Here is a 24,558-nt window from a genome sequence, read left to right on the forward strand (position 1 = left end):
CTTGTAGTAATACAGTCATACTAATAAACGGTGTATAACTTTAATACAAGCTTTATACACAATTTGTTACTAATAAACCGTGTATAAGCCTCCTGTGTATACATCTGTTATATTTATTCACTGAATTGCTTATACAGACCAGAATCTTTGTATAAGCATTGTATAGCAGCGAGTGACGAAAAAGAAACCACAAGTGATCAGTTCGTTTAAGTGGTATTTACTTTCTGCAGTAATATAATCATGTTAAAATATCCATTAAGCACATATTGAAAGAATGGAAAATAATGTTGATGATCTCCACGATATTTGTAACACACAAGGCATGGAACATTTAGAGGTTATGGAGGCTGGATATGTTCGTAAAATAAAGCACTTTAAGAGACGGAGTGACCCATTTCTCCTCGATGATGAAAGTGTTAAAATGAAATATATATTTATGAAAGAATAGGCTCGAAATATTACCATAGACCAAAATGACTTAATGAAAGATCCAAGAGGTGGCTCTATATCGCGCAAACTTCATGTTCTCACAGCACTACAGATATGAGTGTGGAATGAGGTTAGTAATTATACGGTAAACAGCAACATAATTATTACTAGTGAGAATAAGATACTGCTGAAATATGTGTATTACTGTTCCGTTCTTGTTTATTCAAGCATTCTATTCTATCCTATTCTATTTGTGCTACCACTTTCAATTGTAAAAAGAATTTTTATATTTTCTCATGAGTATTTTGTTTTTAATGTTGTCATTTAATCTTCTTATGCTATTTTTAAGGACACTTTCTCTCAAAGCATTAATACTTTGTCAATATATGAATTTTTCATCTAAACAGTGTTATGCGGCTGAAGATGTTAATAATATACGAAACATGTACCACTTTTAACCAATAAGTTGCCTTAAGAACTAATGTATCGACAAGGTGGAAAATAAAAAAAATACTTAGTTGTGAATCTGTTAAAGTGCAACACGCACAATGAAGCTGATTTTTTGTAATAAGTTTCTAAGTCACTCATGGCTAATGCGTTAGAAATTGTGACGGATTAAGGTTGTTGTATTACAACAAAATAGCATAGTATGGGTAGAAAAATATGAAATCAACTGAGGGCCGGTTCTATCACCTACAGGTAAAGTTGCGCGTAACTAGCCCTCCACGTAAAAGGATGTTTCCGTTCGACCACTCCCAGGTAGCGCTATCGGCAGCATAAATCGTAGTTACCCGGTGTGTAATTTATCGGCCACTTCGAGGGTCTGATAAGACTTTACCTGCCAGGCAAGTTCTGAGAGCTGAACATTATTAGCTGCATTTCTGGTGACATGCAACTTAAATTAGCTTAGTATACTGAAAGAAACATGATACTGTAACAGAGATCGATATTGTATTGCAGGATTTTGAATATTAATGCTTCTCTTGAGTTGCAACGGTCACAACAACCTGTCGCATTGGTAGCGTAGGAAACACATTTTATACATCAAGCTTTCGCAAAGAAACTCTAAAAGGATATAAAATCGAAACCTATTTGGAAATCATTTCAAATGGGCTTTAATTTTCTACTTTTTCAGTTTTCAGACACCAGGTATAACTTAGTGTTTGTATCCACCAAGCTTTCTCGTAGTGTAATGGCTAACGTGCTGAGTTCATAACACGAGGTATACAAGTTCGAGTCTTCATTATGACGAATCTTTTTTATTTTCATTATTAGCGTTGTATTAATCTGTATGCCTCTTTTCATATGTTCTTTTGTTAATAATATATTTCATTGAAATGTTTAATCACAATATTATGTCTACTAGGAAAATACTTTATGTGTGTGCTACTTATAGAAAGTGATATGATTGTAACCGTACGTATGTACGGTTACAATATTTTTAGGTTAGGAAATTTTCGTATATAGTTTGTAATGTTAAAAACGTAATATTATAAGAAGAATGTGTAGTTAGGGAATATTGCATATGTGCATCATTATATTTTGTATAAATTTCCGTTTGGGTAAGAGTCTGTAAATATGGCCTAGCCGTAAGGATTGTGCAACCGGGGAAAACTGCGACTATATCAGGAAGTCAGATCAAAAATTAGATGGATGGCTTTCCCGGCATTTGCTCCATCTAATTTTTGATCTGATTTTTGATATGCTCTATTGGTGGAAAAGAATCTAATTCCCTCCATGGGAACTTAGAATTTCCATTTGGAATTGCTAGGCGGGCATTAATTCCATTGTGGAGTTTTATCTCCCGTATGCAGTTATCAGACTGTGCTTCATAAATAAGCTTCTGATAAGTTCACCTGCATACATCCCAGCGTCAGTGGGTAGGGTCTGACACATCCCACTCTGAAGAGTCTAGTGTCAGACCTAAGACGAAACGCTGGTTAGTAGAGCAAATGCCGGGAAAGCCATCCATCTAATTTTTGATCTGATTTTTGATATGCTCTATTGGTGGAAAAGAATCTAATTCCCTCCATGGGAACTTAGAATTTCCATTTGGAATTGCTAGGCGGGCATTAATTCCATTGTGGAGTTTTATCTCCCGTATGCAGTTATCAGACTGTGCTTCATAAATAAGCTTCTGATAAGTTCACCTGCATACATCCCAGCGTCAGTGGGTAGGGTCTGACACATCCCACTCTGAAGAGTCTAGTGTCAGACCTAAGACGAAACGCTGGTTAGTAGAGCAAATGCCGGGAAAGCCATCCATCTAATTTTTGATCTGATTTTTGATATGCTCTATTGGTGGAAAAGAATCTAATTCCCTCCATGGGAACTTAGAATTTCCATATATCAGGAAGGACGGTTGAAGTCAGTTGAATGTGTTGCAACAAAGTGGCTTGGAAACACGGGGTACGGCAGGTAGTATAGGCTGAAGAATTGGAGTGGATCAATGTGGATGTATGTGAGTGGACGTTCGATGTCACATCAGACGCACGATAGTCAATACTACGAGGGCTTTGACTGAGTGACGCGTGAAGATGTGCCTGTGAGAGCGTTGCTACCAGTAAACCTTTCTGGATGCTATAACCACGTGTAGCAAGCCTATATAAGCAGGTATGCGTGTGCGGCAAGTCATTCTAATGCTGTTTCTGACTCTGATTCTGATTGTATTTCTGTCTCTGATTCTGTGAGTTTCTCACTCGGACCGGCGCGCGGGAGCTACTTTGCGCATAGTCCTAGGCAATGTTGTATTGTTCTTGAGTATCATTTTCGGAGTGAGCACGCTATATGTCGCTGATGCTAATGAGTGTTTGGTGGCTGTTAGGTCAAAGATGCTACTTAAGTGTTTATTTGTAACTCCAACTCTGTATAATAGTTGGACTACAATTCTTCTACGAGATTATGTACAGTGGATGTGGTGATGCGTACAGAATCAAGATTCGGTAGTGGATGTGTGGTTGTGCACAGAGCTGATTCTTGGTCGAGGAAATCGTCGGCCGAGTATCCAGTTTCAGTTGCAGAAACCTGAGGCGTTACACCAACCTGTGCGGCAGTCGGGAAGGACTCAAGATGTCGATGAAGTGTGTAAATAAGGTTAGGGATGCTCTTCGCAAAGAAGGTTGCATCCGTATGTAGAGAAAGTCGTCGTACTTTTCTCTACCAGAATACGATTTTCATCTGCAACAGTAGAGTGCAGTGGGACTCTTACCTGAAGGTATGATAAATGTAAATAGTGAAAATAATTTTATGGTGGTTTGTAGACATTTGTAATTTGCCTTCATAAGCGGCAAACACGAGTTGGTCTTGTTAAGTGATTTTTTAAATTGGTGTTTTTTAATGGTTTGTAATTTGCCTTGTAAACGGCAAACACGAGTTGGTCTCATAAAGTGATGTTTCTTTCTTCATGTTGGTGGTTTGTAGACGTTTGTAATTTGCCTTCATAAGCGGCAAACACGAGTTGGTCTCGTTAAGTGATTTTTTAAAATGGTGTTTTTTTAGTGGTTTGTAATTTGCCTTGTAAACGGCAAACACGAGTTGGTCTCGTAAAGTGATGTTTCTTTCTTCATGTTGGTGGTTTGTAGATGTTTGTAATTAGACCTTGTAAGCAGCAAACACGAGTTGGTCTCGTCAAATGATTTATTTTTGTATGTGGTTTTTAGTGGTTTGTAAAGTTGCCCTTTGTTAACGGGGAACAGGTGTTGGTCTCATCAAGTTATGATTATTGAGGTAATTTATATATTTTTATTTATTTTGGGAGTAAAGTCATGGAAGGAAACTTGCAGTGAATCTTTTATCAGTAGAGTATGGATGAACCTGGCTTGCTACCCAAATCTAATTTCAGGGGTAAACAGGTAAGGTTATAAAGTAAGTCTGGAGCTTCGTCAGCCTTGGGAGAGGGAGTTACTCATTGCTCTACATAGTTATATATTCCTGTAATTGTTTTACAGGTGGTGCCCATTGTCTTGGTATTTATACTTATTTCACTCACCGTTAATTCATTTCATATTTTCTATAGATTGCAAATGGTTACATGATTCTTCTTTCTTTCTTAATCTGCTTACCCTCCAGGGTTGGCTTTCCCCTCGGACTCAGCGAGGGATCCCACCTCTACCGCCTCAAGGGCAGTGTCCTGGAGCTTCAGACTCTGGGTCGGGGGATAAAAATGGGGAGGATGACCAGTACCTCGCCCAGGCAGCCTCACCTGCTATGCTGAACAAGGGCCTTAGTGGGGGATGGGAAGAGTAAAAGGGATAGACAAGGAAGAAGGAAGGAAGCGGCCATGGCCTTAAATTAGGTACCATCCTGGCATTTGCCTGGAGGAGAAGTGGGAAACCACGGAAAACCACTTCGAGGATGGCTGAGGTGGGAATCGAAACCACCTCTACTCAGTTGACCTCCCGAGGCTGAGTGGACCCAGTTCCAGCCCTCGTACTACTTTTCAAATTTCGTGGCAGAGCCGGGGGTGGCAGCTAATCACACTAACCACTACACCACAGAGGCGGACGATCTTATGATTAATACAGCATATAGGACTGTGGCCCAGGTAGCAGATTCCCTATCAGTTGTTTAGATAGTCTTCTTGTAAATGATTTCGAAGAAAGTGGAAACTATTCCATTCCCGAATTCCTCTTCCTATGAATGGTTATTTACCCCGATTAGTTCTTTAACAGTACCTTTCAACTTTATCTTCACAAAGTTAAACATTAGAATGAAATGCATTATCAATACATGGAAGCATGTGGAACTAAATGAGGTCACAGAGCTAGTTGCAAATAGAGCATCGTGGAGATAATCAATTCACAGAAGCCTGCAGATAGAATGCTCAAAGGCAATAAGTCCGTAAGGAAGATGTGGGTGTATATACATATATGGAAGCGCGTAAAAAAGAGTTAAGAACAACGGCAGGGAACGAAAATAAATTTTTTAATGTAAATTAGAAAGACGATGAAAACCTGCGTGCCTTCTATTACGGAGCGAGCGACTTGACCAATCTACTACGAGAATACTTTCCAAAAACACTGCCTTACATAACAGGTTATAACTGGCGTAAGAAAATGTAATCTCGAGAATTTAATCCCATTTAGGTATTGATTTTGAAGCTCATAGATTAAAATCATGAAAGCTTGACATAAATCGTTGTCCATAATTCTTAAGACTCCCCTTATTAGGCTTTTTGGTGATAATCGACAGATGCAAGCAGAGGAAAATAAGACAATTGAAATGAGCTTCATAAATCTGACGATAAATAGCACCCTACTCGAAAGCGAGAAGTCGCTGAAAATCAGTCTAGCCAACTCCGTATATCGGTGTCTAGCTCCTGGTAGCAACCCAGCGCTTGCGCGGAGGTGGCTGCACGCAAGGCAAAGTACCAGCTGATTTACACCCCCAGGTAGTTTACCTCCCGGGCAGCTGCCAGCCACTTTACCAGCAAATGGTAGAACCGGCCCTGAGTAGGAATAATGGGGAGAAGCTGTAAAGCCAAGTGGCATCTCTGCTAAGCAGTCGCGGTTTGAATCCCAGCCAATACATATATAGGATTAAAGAAATGAAAAATCATGTTTCCGTGGTGTGAATTGTATGTAAAACTGGAGATCTCATGGTTATTATCTGGATATCAATAGTCATCTAAAACTACAAGCTTCCTCCAATTCTTAGATGAACAGTTGGAGAGTTTCTACTCATCACCAACTGCCTTGGTTTTGCTGACTTAACACATTGACGACTGGCCCCGGAGATCTCTGTGGTACTGCGGCTAGCGGTTGTTGATGGGCCCCGGAGATTTCCGTTATTACGCACTGGCATTATTTGTACCTTATTGTGCAATCTGTTGGCTATAATTTTCACTACTTTCAATCATGTCATGGAGTAGAAGGATAGTAGATTTTAGTGTCAATGTAGCCATGGAAACTTTGTACATACACGAGTGTTCTTACGCACCGAGAATCATTGTACAAGATGGTGCGACCATGGCAACGTGCCCTATATGATAAAGTATTTCAACACTATGCAGATTCATTATCTGATGTGCCACATGGGTGATGAGCCCTGAGAATTCTCGTGCTTTCTGAGCAGACAGTAGGTGACAGCCGACAGTAGGTGACGGGCTACGAGAATTCTTGCTTTTATGCACCTTGTATTTCCTTTATTATTGATGAAATTGTGGGCGAGATTATGACTTCCAAATGCTATAGTGAAAATGAAAATCCACAGCCTGTTTTTAGTCATTCGACTGGGTCAGGAATGGAATGAATGAAGCCCCAATCTAGAGGCACTCCTCTGGGGCAATGATAAATGACTGACAAATGAAATGTTAATGGAGAGTGTTGCTGGAATGAAAGATATGTCCCTGTGGGAATCAACATCTGTATCATCTGACAGCCAAACAGGCATCAAATTTTGGTAATGAGACAAAGTCTCTCACAGTGCATTGGCACTGCCGGTGGCTCCAAGTAGTCTACACAGTGGCCTCCATGGTAAGCACTAGCCATGCGTCTTGGTGGGTGTGCTAGGTACCAACTGATGAGCCCAACTTAGCACACGGGGGCGAAATGGTGGCAACCAGGAATGAGTTGGCTGGAAAATTTATAATGTCCAATAACGGACCATTCATACTGGTATTATAAATTTACTTATTCGGGACAAATATTTCAGGTTCCCTACGGGAATCAACATCTGCATCAGTGTATTCAGTTGCCGACGGCTACTGATAATTGTGATTAATTATGTACAGACCGGTTATAGTAGGTACCGAGCGACAGTGAATTAGATATTTTTAATGATTAACGGCTAACACTAAATGGAGAGTAGCCGTAAAGAGAAATGCTTGCATACTTGAAAACAATGACTATACGAATGGCACAAATACAGGATTCATACTACACTCTGCTTAGAAAGACTGTTAAATGGAGCCACAAATGATATTGCTTTGAAAATTATCACAATGTACAGACTACGAAGCAACCTACCGAGTACATGTTCCAAGTTTGAGGTTGATATCTTGAATACATTTCGAGTTACAGTAGTTTGAGTGGAGCAGTGTAATTTCTTTCTTGGAGGCTTGAACTATCTAGTCTACATGGGGTAGCAGCCTCCATTCAGAGCCTGTCATCAATGTGTTAAGACCTAAGGTTGTAAAATCTTCATACCAAAGATCTAGTCTAACTTGTACTTCTGCTTCTGTCTTACCCATACCATTACATCATCAGCAAAAATCAGAGCATTAGTTGTTGGATCCTTTCTTTTAACTTCTTTTAAAACTTCATTCATTATGATTATGAAGTGAAGTGGTGAAAGACAACTTCCTTGTTGGACTACTTTTCGTTTCGAACGAACCTGACCTATCATCCAGGACCTGAATACAACTCTTGGTTTCATCATATAATCTTTGTGCTCGTGCTACAATGTACTATATTATAAACACAGCAATATCAGTCTTATGAACAGAACCTCATTAATGACAAACTGCTTCTTTCACACTTCAAGATTTTGTATTGTTCACCTTACAAATTATACAAATTTTGTATTGATTATCCTCCTAGTAAAATATGTAAAATAAATGTACTATATATATAATAAATTTACTGAGGATGATCCTATGTTGGGTCAAAACACGTCTACGTAAAATTTCATCTTATTCGGATGTAAATTTTGTATTACGGTATTGACAAGAAGGATAATGAACACAATTTTGTACAATTTTTAAGAAGTTCAACTGTCAATACAGATCTAATGCGAGTTATAATCTGTAATTGTAGTTTGTATGAATGACAGACGATACATTCTTTAGCTTCTCTGCGCTGCATCCTTGATTCACAAAAAATGTAACGAAAACTGCTATCAAGTGGCATCTAGCAACAGAGCTTGTTACTACATAGTACCAAGAACATCTAGCAATAACCAAGCTCATAAAGTTGTGGGAGAAGATTTTACATTAATTCTTGAGCCTGTAAAAATTATAGACTTGGACAGTTGCAAGAGACTATCCTCATTTTTCCGTATTGAAAGTCTGTTAAAGGAGAACAATAAAACTTTGACTTGGACAATTTTGAAAGAACAGAAGCCCCATAGAATTCACAGACACAATTCACACAATACCGATCATTCACTCAGCTTAGACCACATGCCCAATAAAAAAGTTATCCATGTGTTAAATGAAGCAGGTTTCAGAATGTACCGTCTACACAATGCATTTTTAATGTACTTTTCTCTGTTGTAAGGCCTCGGTGTAGACTGTCGTGCATTTTCGATGAAATCAATTGTTCTGAAAAGTCTGCACGCACGCACGCGTGCGAGGATACAAGTTTACTTTACTTTATTCTGCATGGTCCGGTCATGCAAGGAAAATGGAAAAGGATAGGTTACCTAGAAGAATAATGGTAAGAAATAAATGGAACATTTTATTCCATCCACTCCGCTTACACCATATGTCAAACAATGTTGTTATCCATGTGTTAAATGAAAAAGGTTTCAGAATGTACCGTCTACACAATGCATTTTTAATGTAGTTGTCTTTATTGTAGGACCTTTGTGCAGATTGTCGTGCATTTTTGATTAAATTAAGTGTTCTGAAAAGTCATGACAGAATTCAGCAATAATTGTTTCCTTATTGGTTGCATTGATATGAACATTAAGAGTCACTTGCCTCAGATAATAATTAACAGCTAAATGGTATATGTACACACTTACTGACTCCTTCAAGTCGTTTGATGCTCCTAGATGTGGCTAGGAAGACCATGCGTAACAGTGTGAAGAAGATAGCGATAAATAGCGAAGGTATTAGTAACCAGAAGTTCAGAATGGCCACCATCACAGTAATTGTTAAGAGCTCCAGTAAGATCTGAAAAATATATTACACAAAGGTAAAGTGATGACTACATTTTTGTGAAGGTCACTATGACAAAAATTAAACACTATAGCTAACCATGTTCGAAATACATCATCATCACTGGTTTTTCACTTTACTAAGCCAATTACAAGTATAAGCATAGTTAAAATATGGCATCGAGACGTGATCTCTTGTCTTAAAACTATAAAATCATGTTGTGTAGTAAATTCTCTAATCTTCTCTCTTGGACTGAAACCGTTTCTAAAAACCTCTGTATAAAGTCGATCAGAGGAGGTAAGTAGTTTGATGCACTCTCTCCTGTGCATGATGTTTATTGAGTACTGTCAATGGATATTATGTGACCTGCAAATAGAATTGTGAATCTGTGTATGTACATGAAAGCAAAGAAGTACGTGTTTTATGTATGGTTAAAGTGGTATTCAAAACTTACATGTTCCATTATCTGAATGTACTCTGTTGGTTATGGAGTCTTTCTGTCATAAATGTGTTTTGACGGGCGATCTGCTGCTAATATTGTCTGTGCGGGTTGGCATTGCAGGAAGCGGCAGGGCATGTTGGGGAAATGGGTGGGGAGTAGGGCCGGGAGGAGATTCATTCATGGGAGAAGGCGCCGATCCTCTGTGCCGTGAGCTGAGTTTATTTTGGTTCTATTTGCAAATAATTGGGATGAAAGTTTCTCTTATCATTAATTTCATTTAGAGTATGGGATGAATTCATAAACTGATCAATATTAATGAAGCCATTCTCAAGAATATTCAGCAGAGGGCCCTTTTGTTCATGTCACAAAATTGTTAGATCCTGTTTTACAGTGGTATATTTGTGTACTTCTAAGATTCAAGATTTTACAAAGACTTATTGTAGTAGAGTCCTTAAGCTTTTATTAATACATCACTGAACTGTAGATTATGTACCTTTAAGATTTAATCCACTAAAGATGACCCAAAATAGGAGTCAAAACAGGTATGGTCGATAATGTAAAAACGACATCTTCATCGATGTAGTACATAATGCATTAAATAGGAGGACTCAAACATTTATATTGTACAATATTAATTCCTATATTGATAATTTTAGAATGATAGAAGTACATTCACTTCATCATGTAACACTGTGCTTTTCAACATGAAGAAATTTAAAAGGAAAAATTAGAAAGAATTTATTTTAGCCAATGGCCATAAGATACACTTATATTACATAATTATGTTAAACAGAATTTTGTTAGTTCGATCTGTCTCTTAGTACAGGTCACAACATGATACACGTCATAAGTCTCCTTCCACAATATACAAATGCATTCCTTGTTCAGGATGTGAAAAGTTTTGTTAGTACACACTCGGTTGTTAGTACACATTCGGTGATGAAAACCGTGAGTTGCTATCCTAGTCACTGTGTGCCTGCCACCATCCAGTCCATACTAATCACGGCCTCTCTTCTTGGCTTGAAGTTCTACTTATAGTTGGTTGAAAGCAGCTGTAGATGGCAATATGAGTTTGTATTGGAGTTCTCTGTGTAGAAAAGTTCTCTTGTGAGCTCATAACATAATCTTGATGGAGTAAATTTAGACAGGCATAGTAACTTTTTCGTGTAAATTGCTTTTACATTTTCGATGTCCTGAAGATTTCTTTGGTGAGGTATTTCCATATTTTGAGTCCGTACATGATTATCAGCAATATTTTTGCACGGAACAGCTTCACTGCTAATTCAACCGAAAGCTTACATAAAGTCAAGATGTCATTCATTGCTATTACTGCCACAGCCATTCTATCCTTGATGTGTCTGATATAAGTACTTCCCGATGTCTGTATTGTAATGCCCAGATATTTAAAGTTGCTTACGATTTGCAAAGTTTTTCCTCTATTCTCGTAGCAAATTTTCTTGGTTAATGCTGTTCTACCTCCCTTGAGGAAAATCATCTGAACTGTCTTCTGCTGATTAATTCTGAATTTAATTTCCTCTGCCCAAATGTTCAGCTTGTTGAAAGCAGTCTGTAGTTTCTCGGGTGTTTTAGATACGAGTACCATATCATCTGTATACATGTACATATTTACTGCGTTGCCTTTGTCCTTTATTAGGTCTGAGACTGCTATAGCAGTGAACGGTGTGGGGCTTGGTGGGTCACCCTGTAGCACTCCATTCATCTGCATTATAGTATTCGAGAAAGAGATGTTATTGCTTACAATATGTAATTATGAGCAAGAATATTCTTGACGTTGTTCATTAAAAGATTCTTATGTCCTATTATGGTTCCTAATTTTTCCAGCAGTTTTTCCCTATCCACTAGATCGAATACTTCGGTGTAGTGTATGAAGATTGCGTACAGTTTTCCCTCTGGGTATGTTAGGATATCCTCTATGTCATCAATTAGATTCTTTATAGCGTTCATTGTATAGATCGTCTTTGTCTAAAGTCAAATTGCTCTTCCGGTAATACTTGGTCAACCTCTTCTATCAATCTCATTAGTAACCTTGTCAATGGTTTAAAGACATTGCTTCCAAGGCAATCCCACAATATGAATTTAGACAGCTGGTGTTTCCCTATCCTTTATATAGGATCTTCATCATTGAATGTCTCCAGGTGTCAGGAATTTCATTAATTTCCACGCACTTACTGAAGAGTGATGTCCACGCTGTTAGTAGTACATTTTCAGTAATCTATATATGTTTGTTGAAAATACCATCGATTCATGCAGTTTTCTTATCCTTCAATTCCTTTATGGAATTTTTTACTTCTTCCTCGGTGAAGCCCTGGAAGAGTTTTGCTCTCCATTTACGATATTATCTGCAATAGTTACAGATAAATTTTCCTTATTCAGTATTTTACTGAAGTGTTCTTTCCAATCTTCTATGGCGATATGAAGAAAATGCGGCTTTCTTGACTTTAGAACCACAAATGGATTTGATTTTGCCTCTTCTATGAGCTTTCTTCCTTCCTCATCTTATGTTTTCTCCTTTTTTCTTGTAAGAATGCCTTACACACACTTCACTTCACCACGTAGATATGTAGTTTGCTTTCTTGTGTGAATACCTTGCTTTGTGGAGTGGTAGAAGCACATCTCTTTGGTGATTTCGTTTTCACAGAAATAGGGACACAGGAGTTGCACTCCAATAACAGTCTAAACGACAACTTAGACGATCCCATATGCACCCTAAAACAAATGCCAATGAATATTATAGACATGAATATTGTAATACTAGTAGAGATGCTCTTAACAGATCCATTATCAATACAAGGATACTACATAACACTGAGTGTGGCATCACAAGGGGCAACAGGACGACCTCGTAGAGGAATAATATCTTGCTTTGTAAAACTGAAACTAACTCCAATAAGAACTATATATAGAACGTCATATCTATTAATTGTCAAAAGCACATTGACAATCATGATAAGTGCATACTTTCAACCAGATACCCACGAAAACACCATAGGAAACAGCAAGTGATCTAAACTGTCACAGAGACGTGCCAAATCAGAAACACAACTGGTGATACAATACCTAGAATCTGAAGGACAGTTGCAAGTAAACAAGCCAACAGAACCACAATGGACACAGTATCATAGATCTCATCTTCATAAACCATAAAATCACCATAAAATCTCTCAAAGTAGCCGATAATTCACCAACGAACACTATTCAAAAGCATCTACCTATCAAGATAACTGAAACAGTAAAACAATTTGAACCAAAAAGCCAACAGGTGAAGATAAAATACAAAAGAGCAACCAATCTAGAAACCTTCTGGCCCCGTTAGAAATTATTCAAAATATATCACCAAATCACATAAATAAGGCAGCCCAGGGGATAGAACAGATGATACGACATGACTGGGAATGGTAAAGACTGCAGAAAGGACAAGGAAAGCTAAACCAGGGTTTGATCACACAAAAAAAAAAAAAAAAAAAAAAATGTGTAAAGGTTGTACAGTCGAACCTGCCCTAACTAACACCTTTATTCAGCCAGAGGACACCTGCCTATAGGACATTTTTCCACAGAACCGATTTTATGTTACGTAAGATACATGTTAAATAAGCTTCATTTAAGCAGACTCTTCAAATTCTGGACAGCAGACATCACCATTAGTCTCGTCCATTTGTCTCAAATGAACATTTTACCCGTTCTAGGACAGTTTCTTTACACACAGCTATGTTATTCTTTTTCTTAAAATCATTCTACAGACCTACGGGAATTCCTTTTGAATGTTTGTACTATTTTGTGTCCAAGGAAAACATAAAGAAATGTACACAGGAATGCTGAAGTAGCAGTGAAGTTAATTGCTCTTTCTAAACCTTTTGTTAAGTTGTCTGAGAATGCTGCCAGTGATTGTTTACTCACAAGTTACCAAGGGATTTTCCATTTCATTCATAATGCATATTGTTGCTGATAATGTCAAGATCAGGTAGTTGACAAGGAAGAGACTTTTATGTACTGATTACTGAGGCAGAAATACCATAGCACTTCAATCACCCAGTAAATATGCACAGGAGGGACGAGTGTGTTTAGATCTTGAGACAAGAAAAAATGTAGTAGGAAAAGACTATCAGTGAGAAAAGCTCGCTGAAAATTAAAATGCAGGAAAATACAATTGTGAAGAATGAAAATTACAATTAAAGTGAGTGGGAAGGAAATAGGAATCGAGGAATGAAAACAAAGTCAGTCAGTTTTTGCAGAAGTGAATGCTGCTTTATATGAGTGATTCAAATTTGTTCAAGCAAAGGAACTGTGCGTGAATAGGACAATGTTCCAAGAAAACGCATGAGAAATCACAATCTGAATGTTGAGGTTAACCTTTTCAAGAATATCGCAGTAAAGAAAAATGTACTAAATTTGTGCACCCAGCTAAACAATTACTTCCTGAAGCTGTAATGAATGTAAAGGCTGTAAAATCACTTATAATATCTCTCAGGCAAATATTAGTTAGAAATTATTTAGAATAATCAAAATAAAGATGTATGCTTATATTTATGGTGGATATTCTTTGCCATTAAAGTGATAGATTCATTTTTACAAACTTCTTTTAGCAGACACCTCTCGTAGCGGACATTTTTCCACAGAACCGATGGTGTCCATAGAAGAGAGGTTCAACAGTACGTCATATTATTACATTTATTTTATTCCAAGAGAAATATCCTGTTCTAATAATTCTTTTAATTATTAAAGTAATCTTAATTAGTATTCATTAGTATTGTAATGTAATATTAGTTATATTTTCCTTCATACTGCCCTGAATGCACATCAGTAATGACTGATTTACTGATTGACTGATTTTTAATCTGACCTGTGTCACTGGAAAGTAATTTTAAGAACATTTTGGCTAAGGTTTTACATCTAAGTAAGAACTGTCGTGAACATTGGTTTTCCTTTTTGTTAGTGGCTTAACACTGCACTAACACGTTGAAGGTTTTCGGCGACACAAGGATGGGAAAGGGCTAGGATTGTGAAGGAAGCGGCTGTGGCCTTAAATAACATACAGCCCCAAAATTTGCCTGGTCTGGAAATAGGAAAGTACGAAAAAAAACATCTTCAGGGCTAGTGAAAGCGAGGTTTGAACCCACCATCTCTCAAACGCAAGCTCACAGCTACGCGACCCTAACCGCACGGCCAACTCGCTCAGTTTACAAAGGAAAGGACTTATTGTGTCCTCTGATTCAATAAATATATACACAATGTAACTGGGACTCATGACCTGTTATGTTCACAATAACTAAAATAAAATAAAATAAAATAAAGTAAAATAAAATAAAATGAAATAAATAAATAAATAAATAAATAAAATATGATAAAATAAAATAAATTAAATTAAACTAAAATAAACAAAAATATATAAATAAATAAAAAAAAATAAATAAATAAATAAATAAATGAATAAATAAATAAATAAATAAATAAATAAATAAATAAATATGCAGTTCTTATTTTATTGGCAAATCGTTCTTAATCAAAAAAATAGCCCCTGTAGACAATTCACAGAGGCTTGCAGACTGAAAGCTATCTATAGCGATAATGAATACAAAAGAAGCAACAAACCAGAGCAAAAATAAAGTGGGACTTACCGCAAAACAGTCAAACATAATCATTGGCAATGCTTCATCAATGGCTCCCATGTCCTTGGAGAAACGATTCAAAATGCGTCCTGTAAAATAATGAGCAAAAAATATAGCACTGGCACTACCAGAAGTGGCTATCGTATACATCCTGTAACATAAACCCCTCCTAATATTGTATTTTCTGATGCATTTTCCATGGTTTGCTAACATTCACCTCCGGTTTTGCATACATGGAATTTATTTTTGTGGCCATTTGCAGAACTGATGAACAGTGAAAATGGAAAAATCATTGGAAATCATATGGAAAAGAACAAGTGGAGTAGCCACGCGTGTTAACACACTGTGACTATAGAGCTATTCGGGAGATGCGTGGGTTCGAGGTCAACCGTTGACTGTCCTGAGAATGGTTTTCTGCGGTTTAACATTTTCACTTCCAGGCAAACGCTAGGGCAGTTCCTATTCACAGGTCGCAGCTGATTCCTTCCACATCCTTCCTCAATTTCATTCACCATCATTTATTTCATCTCCATTACTCCTCAACTTAGGATGGCATCAGGCTGTAAAAACATGCCATATAATTTCATCTCACCTCACCCCAGACCCTGTATCAAAAAGCTGGACTAAGGGGTAGATATACATATATTGGAAATATGGAAAAAGATGTGGTAATCAATTTTCAGGACATAGAATTATATATTATTATTAATGAAAATGCACACAATGTGCAAAATTTTACAAAGGAAAATTTAATATGTCCTCCTATTCAATACATAACACAACTCCATCATTAGATGGAGTAATAAAAGTCAAACATGTTTTGGCTCGTTTGAGCCATCTTCAGTAAAATAATAGATGTTAAAAACATAATGAAGGAACAAATGAAAAAGAAAAGAGACATGACGGAAAATAGAAAAACAATACAATATACACACATTTCCACCATTAGATAGAGTAATAAACAACTCGTTTTGAGAACATCTTCAGTACAAAAAGTTAACATTTATACATAACTGAATCTAAGAAGTGTGTTCAACCTAGAAGAAAAGAATGAAAACAAATGAGATGAGACGGAAATGAACAATACGTCTTCTTCATAGGTCCTAAGTCCTAATTTTATTCTTGATATTTGTCTTTTATTGAAGATATTTGCGTGATATCTTTCACAGTGTTCATTATGCAATTCACATACACAATTTTCATTCGGGTGATGAAATCTCTTATTTTGGCAGAACTTGTGATGACAATAATGTGTTGCATATCGCGTTATTACGTGTCGAAGCTCGTAATTTGCTTGTTTCCAGTCATCCATCATTATGGCGTCTGTTGAATAAAAGTCTTCCAGATATAACTGCATTTTTCTATGAGAATGTGTTCTCGTAGGCCTTAATGTTTGGCAGATGTATCTGCATTCTGATGTCTTCTAAGAAGAAAATTTCTTTTAGTAAGATAAAGGTCAGTCTGGATGGTGCTGTACTCTCGATACCCAGGATTTGTTACATATAACGAGCTATAACTTTCTCTAGCATTATCAGATCATTAATTTTAAGTTTATCCCACACCATATGGATCCCATAAGGTGCTATAGCTGTTTTAAATAGTATCATTGAAGTTTTTGTTGAAAAAAGTGGTTGTTGAATGTTGTAAATTGCTGTTATTGCTGATGTTGTTCTTTCTTTGATATGATTGTTAAAAAATGCAAATGTTGTTTGAAGAGCAATTCCGAGATATTTGAATTTTCGTACTACTGCTAGAGGTTTATTTTGAAGGGTCAATTTATTTTTCACCACGATATTTAAACTTATTTACAATCTTAATTTGTTTGGTATTGTTCTTATGTGGACCAATTGTTTTTAGCACTTCATTGTAATCTGGTGGTAATACCTTTTCTAGAGGCGTTTTATTTTTGGGATGCTAAATGCTAACTCGTGTCCTCATCCCGAGGTGGTGCAGCTCTTTTCAGGCACACCCCCAACGGAGGTGAGCTACATGTACCATATTAACCACATACCAACCCTGCTGCCATTCTTAAATTTCTGGTAGTACCGGGAATCGAACCCAGGTCTCCGAGGACGGCAGCTAATAACACTAACCGTTATGCTACGGAGGCGGACATTTTTGGGATGAAGGTCGTACTCTAGGTATTGTGTTGGTTCCTCATCCTCACTGTTTTTTTTTTTTTTTTTTTTTTTTTTAAGTATTCAGCTAAAATATTAATAATGTTAAAAGATTTTAAGAATCTGAGTGGTCCTGAATAAGGTGGAACCAAAATCCTTTCTTTTTGAGGTTATTGTATATCATTGGTGACAATAAATATGAGATTTATGAACTGCAATAAGCAGTGTGTTCCAAGTTGTCAGTGGAGAGAAGGCACGGAATGACGTTAGTAGAGGAATAAGCTTGAGTGGAGCTTGTAAGAGTAGGAAAGATCATAATATGAAGCTAAAGTTGTAATTCAAGAGGACAAATTGAGGCAAATATTCATTTATAGGATGAGGAATAGTTATTGGAATAATTTACCAAGGGAAATGTTGGATATACAAGGTGTCCAGGTTAAAGGTATAATAATATAAAATTTAATGACTTAATAAATAATGGAGATATTTATTGGCGGTTTGTTTCTACAACTAGGGTAACTCAACATGTTTTCTGTGTTCGCTTGAGGTGGCAGTGGTACCACATGCGCATGCCGTAACTGCATTGTTCACGAGAAGTGCGCCAGTAACCATGTGGACTCCACAGCAGAAGGTGTTCTGTGTGCTTTCGCTCGCAGAGATAAAATCCGTTATACTAGTACAATGTAGATTTCGGTGCGAGTATGGACTGTTAAGAACTGATGATGTTCCCACTTATGTAACAATCATGAAATGGAACAGGCGCCTTCGAGAATCTGGGACCTTGCTGTCGATGTTCGGCCGCCACGCCAAGCACATAGTTTCAGAGGCTACTGTTGATTTAATCCACGAGTCCTTCAAGCGGAGCCCTTGTAAGTCAATTCAACCAACAAGTAGGCAGTTACAGTTACCTCGTTCGACAGTACAAGATGTCATCCACAAAAGGTTGCACCTATTGGCGTAGAAACTGCAGCTTCGTCACAAAGGACAAGCCACTACGAAAGGCATTCGTGGAGACAATTCTGGCAAAAATTGATGGAAATGAGGCATTCCTCGATTCGGTCTGTTTCTTGGACGAGGCTACATTCTATATTTCCGGCACGGTAAACAAGCATAATTGCTCCATGTGGGGATCTGAACCACCCCACGCAGTGATAGAGTTGGAACGGGATTCTCTGAAAGTGAATGTGTGGTGTGGATTGTTGAAGGACAGGGTTATTGGCCCATTCTTCTTCGCGGGGTCTACAGTTAATGGAACATGTTACCTAGACATGTTGGAGCAGTATGTTGTGCCACAACTTCCACGTGAAGTGATCTTTCAGCAAGATGGTGCACCATGCCATTATGCGGAAGTTGTAAGGGATTTCTTGAATCGTGAGTTCCCAGATCGCTGGATTGGGAGAGGTAGTCCATCAATTGCTTGGTTCCCTAGAAGCCCCAACATTACGCCACTTGATTTTTTCTTGTGGGGGTTTGTTAAGAATCAAGTGTACCAGACACCAGTTCATGATCTACTAGATCTACCTCATCGCATTCGTGCAGGTATCACAAATATTACGCCTACAATGCTGCAGAACACCTGGAGAGAAGTGGAATACCGATTAGATGTCTGTTGCGCCACTAATGATGCACATATCGAGGTTTATTAGGTATGTAAACAAGCAATTTGAGTTACCCTACTTGTAGAAACAAACTGCAAGTAAATTTCTCCCACTACTTCTCAAGTTATTATTATTTATTATTATTATTTACATATTTTACGCCCACATTGGAGCACTGAAATCAATACATTTGAGATAATTTCTTCTTCTTCTTCTCCCAGAACTTTTTCATCCTCTCCGACCTGGAAGCCCTTTGTGTGTCCGATATAGTATATTGTTTCCGTTCAACTGCTTTTAGTTTGAGACTTATGCTTTTGTTCTTCAAAATCCTCTTCTCTTTTCTGTCTTTGATTTGTTGCCGAGTTATACCCAATTCTTCCAAATCGTCCTGAACTTCTTTGAACCAATTATTATTGATTTTATTCTTCAAAAAGTAATCGAATAGTTGTTTCAATATCCTGGTGTCTGCTAATCTTGATATGTGACAGAAAAAGGAAATTCTTCTTTTACGCATTGTAGATATTATTGATTCACATTCACGATAGACAATGTTGTTAGGCAACAATCTCCACTGTCCATCAACTTGGTGTTTTTTATTAATAATTGTTCTAAGAATTCTTCTCTCAGTTTTCTGTAATTTGTCTGTTGTAGATTTTACATTTAATTTGAATAAAGTTTCACTAGCATAGGTTGCCTCTGGTTTAACTATGGAATTATAGTGTTTCAGCTTAGCGTTTATCGAAAGAGATTTTTTTTTTATAGGTTGGCCAGGTAAGTCTTTGTGCTTGTTTAAATTTAGTTGTTCTGTGTTCTATTGCTTCTTTTTCATTTGTGTTCCATGTTATTATTTCCCCAAGATATTTGAATTTCTGAACAATTTTAATCTCTTTATTACTGTTCAGCTGAATAACTGGTAAATCAACTTTAAAAGTTGGCATCATTTCTGTTTTTTCAAATGAAATTTGTAATCCCATTTTTTTAGCTATAATTTCTAGTTGTTCAATTTGAAATTTAGCCTCTTCTATTGTATTTGCAAGTAATGCTAAATCGTCCGCAAAAGCAAGGCAGTTGAGTTTAATATTTCTACCGATCTTGATAGTTGGTTGGCATTTCTTGTTCCATTCACGCATAACCTTCTCCAATGCACAATTAAATAACAATGGTGAAAGTCCGTCTCCTTGTCGAAGTCCAGTTCTTATAGTGAATGATTCTGATAATTCACCTCTAAATTTAACTTTTGCCTTCGTATTTTTAAAAGTCATATTAATGAGGTTAACAAGTTTTTGATGTAAGCCAAATTCTTTAAGGCTTTTTAATAATGAGTCACGATGAATACTGTCGTATGCTTTTTTAAAATCTACAAACGTGATGACCAGACCCTTACTTCGAACTCTTTGGTGCTTCATTATCCATTTTAAACTAATGATTTGATCTGGACAGCTTCTACCTGGTCGAAATCCTCCCTGATATTCTCCAAGTTCTTGGTCGAGTTGTTCTTGGATTCTTGTGTATATAATCTTGGATAAAATCTTGTATGTAATATCAAGTAAGGATATCCCCCGATAATTATTTGGATCGGAGCGATCACCTTTCTTGTGCAGCGGGTGGATTATCGCTGTATTCCATTCCTCAGGAAGCTTCTCCGTGTTCCAAATATCAATGATGTATTTATGTAGGTTTTGAATAGTCTGATCATTAGCATTCTTCCATATTTCTGCTACTATTTGATTCTCTCCTGCTGCTTTGTAGTTTTTAAGTGCATTAATTGCCGTTTTCACTTCATTGTAAACTGGTGGTATAATCTTTTGTAATGGAGTTTTATTTTTTGGGTTAGGATCAAATTCTAAATGTTCCACAGGATCCTCACAATTAAGTAACTCTTTAAAGTATTCTGCAAGAATGTTAGCATTATCCTGATTATTGTGTGCCATTTTACCATTTTTATTTCTTAACATAAGTGTGGGAGGGGTAAATTTAGATTGATATTGCTTGAATGTTTTGTAATAGTCTCTTGTTTTATGCTGATTGAATGTTTCTTCTATAGTGCTAAGCATTTCCTTTTGATAATTCCTTTTAATTGTCCTAATTTCTTTAGCTGTTTGTCTTCTGGCATTAATTAGTTCTTCTCGAGATTTTTCCGTTTTCCTCTGTTGATCATTTATCCATGCCTTGTGTCTTGCTTGAATTGCTTTGTCACATTCCTCGTTCCACCACGCATGTTTCTTTCTCCTTTTGATTGGGGCAATTTCTTCAGCTATGGTTTTCAGTTTGTTGATCATTGTCTCTAATTTGTCATTTAAAGGTGTTTTGGATCTCTCTAAATATATTTTATTATTTATTAAGTAACTGGGATCATAATTTCTCCTTGCTTTGAGATGATTACGTTTGTGTTTCCTTTTTGGTGTTAACTTGATTTTTATTTTTGAGATATAATGATCCGAGTCAATGTCTACCCCACGGAGGACTCTGACATTATAAATTTCTTTATGATAATCTTTATCCATGGCAACATGATCAATCTGAAACTCTCCCAATTTTACGTTAGGGCATTTCCATGTCATAAGTTTATGTGGTCGCCTCATGAATCTGGTGGTTTCCAAAACGAGTCTATGATCTGCACAAAGTTCAATTAATCTTTGGCCATTTTTGTTCGTTAATTTATGAGCTGGCCATTTTCCTACAACTGTGCGATACTTCTTTTCTCTGCCTATTTTAGCATTGAAATCTCCAAGTAAGATTTTTATATGCTCATCAGGGATCTTCGCTAATATGTAATCAAGTTCCTCCCAAAAGTTTTCAACTCCTTCTCTATCTCAAGTTATTAAATTTTATATTATTATACCTTTAACCCGGACACCTTGTATTTCCAAGTCCTTTGAAAATATTTAAGAAAAGGCTAGGTAAAAATGTTGATAGGGATTATGCCACCTGAGAGACAGCCTAAATGCAGATCATTAAGTGACTGATTGATTAATTGATAGATTGAAGGCATATAGGTACCCTAATAATTAATATTTACAAATAATCAAACCAAACCCCATGGCACTACAGCCCTTGAAGGGCCTTGGCCTACCAAGCGACCGCTGCTCAGCCCGAAGGCCTGCAGATTACGAGGTGTCGCGTGGTAAGCACAACAAATCCTCTCGGCCGTTATTCTTGGCTTCCTAGACCGGGGCCGCTATCTCACCGTCAGATAGCTCCTCAACTGTAATCACATAGGCTGAGTGGACCTCGAACCAGCCCTCAGGTCCAGGTAAAAATCCCTGACCAGGCCGGGAATCGAACCGGGGGCCTCCAGGTAAGAGGCAGGCACGCTACCCCTACACCACGGGGCCGGCTCTTTACAAATAATACTTAAAATTAATATGATGCTGTGAAACATCTTTTTAGTTCTTTCAGCTTTTAATAATTTTTGACCTGTTGTAACGGTTCAAATCCCGTTACAAGATGATATCTGTATTTTATTATTTTATCTGTATTATTATTATTATTATTATTATTATTATTATTATTATTATTATTATTATTATTATTATTATTATTATTGTACCGGGCGGTACACCTCCACGCCGCTTATTTAAAATGGGCGCCAATTGAAACTCCTCTGCTGGAGGAAGTCTGAACTTTATTGACGGTATTAATTTTCAAGTTTCTCAGAAGATGTCACTACCTGGAAATTTTAGAGTTTTTGAACTGTGTCATTTTCGACGTATTTTTGTTTTGCTTGTAGTAAGAAGTGTGAACTTTCTCTTCTAGAGGACACTACTGAAGATCAACAATAGTGCACCCTAGTGCGGAGTGAAAGAACTGTTTGTTTTGGAGAAATTTTTATTTCAAAAGTTTGTTTCTTGTTAAATTTCTTTCTGTTATTGTTTAAGTTGGCTGTATACCCCTCTCTTTCTCCTTGTTTTGTATTCAACCAATCCCGAATTTCTTTTATTAATTTCTGACCAATCCGAGGTATCTTCCCCCAACTTGAATATGTTGCTGTATCCTACCCAATAAAGTGTTTGTGGGAGGGTGTTTTCATTCTCCTAACGCCTCGAACCTTCCACGAGAGGATATAAACTGCTGATTTTAGGGTCTCCGGGCCACTTCTGTTCCATCTTTCAGTGTGTAAAGTACATAGCAGGGGGCGGGAAGCGCCTCTTTCTTCGGCGACAGTCAACAACCAGGTAATGGCCGATTAATTACTTCTTTTCTTGCTTGCTCAGCAGTTTAACTCTCGGGGTGGGTCCGAAGTTTTTCCATTATGTAACCTTCCTTAAAAATGTAAAGAAACTGGTATCTGTTCTATCTTTTAAATTACGTATTGGGATAGAGAGTGCTTAACCCTCTCGAGCTCCCACTCATATTGTTTTGAGGTGAACTTATTTTCTCAACCTATTCTTCCTTAACATTATGTAAATTTGTTTCTTTTCTAAAGTCACCTCTGTAGTATGGGATTAGCCCTTGCATTAGTGGCCTAGAGCCAAATTAGGTTTTAAAAACAAAGTGTATTAGGAGTGCAGATCGCCTCCTCTCAAATTGTTATTTTGGAGGTCATGTAATTACCCCTTTTTCATTTAATAGACCTCAGTAGGTTGGGTATTTTACCCCTGTGTCTATGTCCAGTGAGGACAACTTGAAGGTGGAGTTTGGTGTGGCCTTTGAGAGGCTTAGAGTTGAGAGCGAGTGGCTCTTTTTTTTTGAAAATTGAGTGTTGTATGCCCCGTGGAGGCTTTTCAGTGTAATTTGGAGCAAGTGCTCCTGGGCATGAATGGGGTTTTCTGCCCCTCTGTTAATACTTATTTTGAAGTAAGGTTGGGCTGATTGCCCAGGCATTGTGAAGTCAGGGCTCGAAGCCCAAATTTTGTAAATATTGTAACTACCCTTTTGACTTGCTACTCTGTACCTGCCATGTTTGTTATTTCTTCATTTTAAAAAGAAAATATAACCTTGTTAAATTTTACATTAACTCTGATTCCGTAGTTTGAGACCCGTTCACGCCCGCACCTTCTTTCACCTCTACCTACCGCTAAAACACGGTAACAATTACTATTATTATTATTATTATTATTATTAATATTATGTCAGTATTATTATTTCATCTGTGAGATTACTATTATTTTGTTATAATTATTATTCAATTCCATTACGCAAAGCTTGTCGCTTGCGTATTTGTAATTGAGTGTATGCATATATACGTATATGTAGATTAACATTAAATACCCGTACAGTGAGAGTTTCGATATATCAGATGTTGAGTGCGACATCCTTACATTGTGCAATATTACTGGCGATTCTGCCAAGTCATTGCTACGTCATGACTTCGTTATCGTGAGCTTTTAGAAATTCGCTCAGAGAGTCGGCCGCCCCAGGGGATTTCACCATTACATGCAACAGTTTGAGGCGTTGTGGGAGTATGTCATTGTTATTTCTGGAGGTTACGTAGCTGTGTCAACCAACGTCTATAAAAGGTGGTTGCATATTGTAGCGTCAGTCATTACTTAAACGGAAGCAGTACAGTGAAGAAGTCTACTAGATG

General features: G+C 37.3%; 1 protein-coding gene across 4 annotated transcripts in view; it reads right to left on the reverse strand.

The window, feature by feature from the left end:
• LOC136885551 (ATP-binding cassette subfamily C member 4) overlaps positions 1 to 24,558 on the reverse strand; it is a 403,879-nt gene that overhangs the window by 55,280 nt on the left and 324,041 nt on the right. For all 4 annotated transcript variants that reach the window (XM_067158182.2, XM_067158180.2, XM_068230366.1 and 1 more), the window contains 2 exons: positions 15,326 to 15,405; positions 9,115 to 9,265 (listed from right to left, as the gene is read on the reverse strand). In XM_067158182.2, coding sequence (XP_067014283.1) covers positions 9,115 to 9,265; positions 15,326 to 15,405 — 231 coding nt within the window. The remainder of the gene's footprint in view (positions 1 to 9,114; positions 9,266 to 15,325; positions 15,406 to 24,558) is intronic.

This window comes from Anabrus simplex, chromosome 14 (assembly GCF_040414725.1).
Source record: "Anabrus simplex isolate iqAnaSimp1 chromosome 14, ASM4041472v1, whole genome shotgun sequence".
NCBI lineage: Eukaryota > Metazoa > Arthropoda > Insecta > Orthoptera > Tettigoniidae > Anabrus > Anabrus simplex.